Raw genomic sequence first — 5,798 nt, forward strand, 5'->3', positions numbered from 1 at the left:
TCTCTAGTTTTACCAGTTTAGCAGTCGCATTTTCCTATATGATGGTAAGACAAAGTTTTTAACATTTACAGATGGTTAGACGGTAATAAGATCAAGAAGTTGAGTGGTGATTTGTTTTCTCAGTTAATGGAGCTGCAGTGGCTGTAAGTGAAAATTCATGCTCTTATATCAGCCATTTTATGTTTCAGAACGTACCATTTCTTACAGAAAATAGAATTAAAAAAGTTAACTACCGGAAACCTAGTACGGGATTGAATTAATTTCCTCAAGATTTGAAAAAACGGTGATAATTAACGGACGTTTAAAAAGTTCCAAGTAAAAACTCATTAGGTATCATTTTTATACGAACCTAAAGGAGAACCAGATAGAGGAGCGTTCATTTCCAACTACACAAAGAAAGAAACAACAGGAAGGCAACACGTTAAACTCACTAACCTGTATATACTCGTAGAGATCTACAGAACAATCAGATACAGGAGCTACCACCTGGGGTCTTCAAAAAAAACACGGAGTTAAATTACTTGTAAGCCATCAAAGTTTTGAATAACCATTATTTTTTTTCTAAGTATCTCAGCGGTCCAGAATCCTTAATCCTCGAATCTTATTGGCTTATTCCACGAGCTCCAGCGGTCCGGATTCTCCCATTCAGACCCAGGGTACGGAATGCTCCGAGTATTGCAATCTGTTGCCTAAAAGCCGTTTGTAATTTGATAATCCTCCCCAAAAAGTAACTCCGATGGAAAGCAAAAAACTAACATTTCCAACTACACAAAGAAACAAACAACAGGAAAGCAACACGTTAAACTCACTAACCTGTATATACTCGTAGAGATCTACAGAACAATCAGATAGAGGAGCTGCCACCTGGAGTCTTCAACAATAACACGGAGCTGAACCACTTGTAAGTCACCAAAGTTTTGAATAACCATTATTTTTTTTCCAGGCATCTCAGTTGTCCAGCATCCTTAATCCTCGAATCGTATTGGCTTATTAAGCGCGCTCCAGCAGTACGGACTTTCCGAGTATTTCAATTTGTGGCCGTTTATAATTTAATTATTCTCCACAAAAGTAACTCAGAAAGTTAAAACGCGAGGTGTTTACAGTTGATCACTGGAAATTTCTTTCATTTAAAATCCTAATTTTCCTAAACAATTTGTCCGTTATAAATCGTTAAGCAAAGTTTTGAGGCCTTCTGCAAATACACACTTAAGACAAGTTACTCGAATGTAGGCATTTCTACCAAACAGTGCACTACAGAAAACTCTGTAACTGTCAGTTGCCAGATCATGATCGATACTTATAAAGAGAAAATGTTTCAAAGTTTGTTTGGAAGCCTTCTAATCGCCTTTATCATTACGCTAATAAAAATATTTCCGTCAAAGTCTCTCTCTTTTCTCCGCTATCTATTCGCTAAAAAGTTGATCGGTTCATGAAAGAGCTTACCGTTACTACAGCCCTAAATCATTCGGTTCCTTTTGAGAAGCATTTCGTCAAAATTCTCTAACTTAATGAAGTGGTCTATGATAAACTGAAAATTACTCACTAAAAGAGAATTTAGGGGATTACGGCGAGCTAAGACTTCCAAACTACGCGAATGTTCCAGCGTTTCTACGTTCTTAGCAAATTTGACAGAAAGGGAGAACACAAAAGAAAGACGTACATGCAAGTCTTCTCTCTCAGATCCCAATGTTACGGCTCTGTAGTTCCCACCTCTTCCCTCTGTTTATTAATAGAACACTGATAATTTCTTATGAGACAAAGTTTCAACACTTCCAGATGGTTACGTAATAACAAGATCAAGAAGTTGCGAGGTGACTCCTTTTCTCAGTTGCTCAAACTGAAAAAGCTGTGAGTGAAAAGTATATCCCGATTTTATATGGATAAGAACACCCATTTTTAGCTGACTATTTTTGAAGTCATCTTAAGAAAATATACAACAAAAATTCACAGGAAGCTAAAAGTTTCACTTCAATGCCTGGTATATCCTCCTTTTAGGGACTTGGGTACAAACCAAATAGAAGAGCTACCATCTGAAGTTTTCCACAACAACACAGAGTTGGTGAAACTGTAAGTAACTAAGGATTATACCTATGCTTGTGCTTATTTTATTGACGCGCGATGTGACAAAAATTGCTACGTAACTCATGCATGGTAGGTTAGTGAACCATGTAGGTAATGGAATAGGGTTGGAGGGTTTTCAGATCGGCAATATTGACAGAGAGGAGTAGAGCATCCTTCCATCTTCATAAATGACAATATACTGGAATTTTCAAATTCCATTTTCCAATTTTTATCGGTGAATTTGTTTCATTTGCAAATGCGAAGTATTCTGGGTTGCCAACGTGGAAAGGGGAGGCAGAGAGAGAGGGCGAAATGTGATAGTCTCTTAAGGTTTTCCCTCTCAGGTGACAACTTTCAGGTTCCGTACTACCCACCTCGTTCTCTAGTTTTACCAGTTTAGCAGTCGCATTTTCCTATATGATGGTAAGACAAATTTTTCAACATTTACAGATGGTTAGACGGTAATAAGATCAAGAAGTTGAGTGGTGATTTGTTTTCTCAGTTAATGGAGCTGCAATGGCTGTAAGTGAAAATTGGTACTCTTATATCAGCCATTTTGTGTTTCAGACCGTACCATTTCTTACAGAAAATAAAATTAAAAAAGTTAACGATCGCAAACCTAGTACGGGACTGACTGGATTTCCTCAAGATTTGAAGAAATGCCGATAATTAACGGACGTTTAAAAAGTTCCACCCAAAAATTCATTATGTATCATTTTTATAGGACCCTAAAAGAGAATCAGATAGAGGAGCTACCATCAGGAATCTTCAACTACAACACTGAATTGGTCAAATTGTAAGGCGGTTAACAAGTTTGTGCTCGATTTTTACCAATTTTTTTTTTACTGTCATGATCGTTACCGTTATTAATTATAAAATAATCGAAATACTGGTTAACGAAACCATAGTCGTCGTGAGTGAGGGAACATTACTTTTGTGTTCACCATCGCGAAAACCACAATAGATATTTGTTAGCGACTGACAAAAAAAAAGCGTACTATAGTTATATTTACCCTCTATGACGCTCTATTTCCCTAGTCTTGGTTCGTTATTTAAATTTGAAAACTGAGAGCAGTTGTACATGCTTTGACTGCTTTATCTTGTTATCCACCGATAGATGGTTAAACAAAAACAAGATCACAAAGTTGCGTGGCGATTTATTTACTCCATTAGTCAAGCTGCAGAGGCTGTAAGTGGAGAACCTTTGAATATCTATCGCTGATCAGGTCTTGGACAATGTAGAGTGTTTATTAGATGATCAAGATAGTATATTTACCACACAGTACTCCGTGATTTGTTATTCTACTTTTACTTAAGAAAGTAGATTTACAACACGATTGATTACTGGGAATTGTCCTTACAGTGGTAATTATAAAGCTGTGTAACGCGATATATTACAGATAGTAACTAGTTGATCCTTCTTTATTCTCCTACTCCAAGTGTCGTAGTCATAGACTTCTTCGTAGATTGTCGTAGACTGTCGTAGATTTCTTCAGGGAGTTTTACAAGTACAACTAAACGCCTGTGTTTATAAGCCAAAGTTACGGGGGCCAATGACCATAGAGGCTTGGCCGGACTTACCAACAGGAACAGGCAAAGTTTTGTGAAAAATTTTAAAACGCGTAAGGTTAGGTGGCAAAAATATTTTGGGGACAACGGTTTTAGTGGCGTTTAAAGGCGTTTTTACAGGCGTTTAGTTATGCTTGTAAAACTCCCTGAAGAAATCTACGACAGTTAGACGGAACGCGTTGGAGAATAAAGAAGTTTTACGACTACTGTCCGCAGAATTTCTGCTCACTAGTTTATATTTAAAAAATTGCGAGGTGACTCCTTTTCTCAGTTGGTCAAGCTGAAAAGGCTGTGAGTGAAAAGTATATCCGTTTTTACATGCATGAGAGCACCCGTTTTTAGATGACTATTACAGTAATAATCTTGAGAAAATATACAACAACAATAGAGAGGAGGTTAACTGTTCAACCTCAGTGCAGGATGTGTCCTCCTTTTAGGGACTTGTATACAAACCAAATAGAGGAGCTACCACCTGAAGTCTTCCACAACAACACAGAGTTGGCCGTACTGTAAGTAAACAATATCTATACCTATGCTTGTGCTTATTTTATTGACGCGCGATGTGACAAGTATTGCTATATAACTCACGCGTGGTAGGCTAGTGAACCATGAAGGTAATGGAATAGGGTGGGAGGGTTTTCAATAGACTGGAATTTTCAAATTCAACTTTCTAACTTTTATCGGTGAATTTGTTTCATTTGCAAACGTGAGGTATTCTGGGTTGCCAACGTGGAAAGGGGAGGCGGAGAGAGGGCGAAATGTGATCGTCTTTGAAGGTTTTCCCTCTCAGGTGACAAATTTCAGGTTCCGTACTACCCACCTCGTTCGCTGCGCTTACTTGTTCGATTGTTTTTTGATACCTTACAACTCGCGAATAAAAATCGTTTGTGCGCACTTTATATGGAATAATCTCAGTCTATATCTTACTGAAAGCAACACATTTCTGAAAGACAGAAAATACGAACCTTTCATACATGAAATATTCTACTTCGCGTTTTGCGTAAGAATCCCTTGCAGCGTTTACTACTGCGCAATCGCATTGCATCACAAGTTTCGAAGAGATTTAATTACCTAATAAGCAAGCCCATAATCGTGAGTGACGAACCTTACTTTTATGTTCACTATATGCGAGAAAGCGAGAACCCTAAGAGATATGTTTTAACGACTGCGAAAGACTTCACCATGTTCATTGCACTATTCTCAATAGACGTGTACTATACTTACCATCTAGTCGTCTAGTCTATCAAAATTTAAAAATTTCGAGCAGTTTTTTCTCCATTGTCTTGCTACCCTAAAGCAACGTTTTTAAACTCTTGTAGGACGTTAAAAAACAACAAAATCAAGAAATTGAGTGGTGAATTATTTACTACTTTAGTCAAGATTCAGATTCTGTAAGTGTAGAACCTTTGAATATTTATCGCGCAGAAAGTCTTAGACAATAACCAGTTGATCCTTAACGAGAATGTGGAATTTGTCGGCAGTCATCCACCTTGAGGATAGAGCCTGGTTAACCATCAATTTACTTGAAAAGGCCTTTAAACTGATTTCAGATGATCTTTGAATGTAAACTTCACATACCGACTATGTAGTTTTTTTAAGCACAGTTGGTAGTAATGTCGCAATCTGATTGGCCAGTTTGCCGTAGTCAAGCAAGACGTGTCACGTAATGCATTGATCAGCTCGTCAATACTGACGTCCATATTGCGGTAAAAACGAAACGACAGTGGTTTAGCGTGGTCTGTACTCTTATCGACAACGATATTCGTCATCGTACCTTGGACAAAATTTGTTGCGGATTCCGAGAGGATTTTGACCACTGTGATGACGAATATCGTTGTCGATAAGAGTACAGACCACGCTAAACCGCTGTCGATCCGTTAAGTATTCAAAATTCTGTACAGGACGTACCTGGTTTACAGCGTGAAATTGGGTCTCTTTTGAATGATTGAAGCCACCGATCAATCCATGTCGATGGTCCAATTTCTAATCTCTATCTTATGCAGCGTCCTTTGCTGACGTGTACACTTTGCTCTGCTTTTCAACGATTGTCACAATTTCTTATTTTTCTGATTGAAAACAAAATCTTAAATGTCCAACCACAAGAAAATAATAAAGAAGAGCAAAGCAAGACGTTCAACTCACTGACCTGTATATGCTTGTAGGCAACT

General features: G+C 37.9%; 1 protein-coding gene and 1 long non-coding RNA gene across 2 annotated transcripts in view; both read left to right on the forward strand.

The window, feature by feature from the left end:
* LOC148743477 (uncharacterized) overlaps positions 1-2,587 on the forward strand; it is an 11,875-nt gene extending 9,288 nt beyond the window's left edge. Inside the window, exons 8-13 of the mRNA XM_088751323.1 lie at positions 189-243; positions 622-656; positions 830-901; positions 1,777-1,848; positions 1,996-2,067; positions 2,512-2,587. Of these exons, the coding sequence (XP_088607449.1) occupies positions 189-243; positions 622-656; positions 830-901; positions 1,777-1,848; positions 1,996-2,067; positions 2,512-2,587 (382 nt within the window). The remainder of the gene's footprint in view (positions 1-188; positions 244-621; positions 657-829; positions 902-1,776; positions 1,849-1,995; positions 2,068-2,511) is intronic.
* Positions 2,588-2,785: 198 nt separating this feature from the next.
* Positions 2,786-4,152, forward strand: LOC148743479 (uncharacterized). The gene is made up of 3 exons (XR_015988501.1): positions 2,786-2,857; positions 3,179-3,250; positions 4,068-4,152. It is a non-coding gene; the product is annotated as an uncharacterized LOC148743479 (long non-coding RNA).
* The last annotated feature ends 1,646 nt before the right edge of the window (positions 4,153-5,798 follow it).

Source organism: Stylophora pistillata, chromosome 1 (genome assembly GCF_964205215.1).
Source record: "Stylophora pistillata chromosome 1, jaStyPist1.2, whole genome shotgun sequence".
Classification (NCBI taxonomy): Eukaryota; Metazoa; Cnidaria; class Anthozoa; order Scleractinia; family Pocilloporidae; genus Stylophora; species Stylophora pistillata.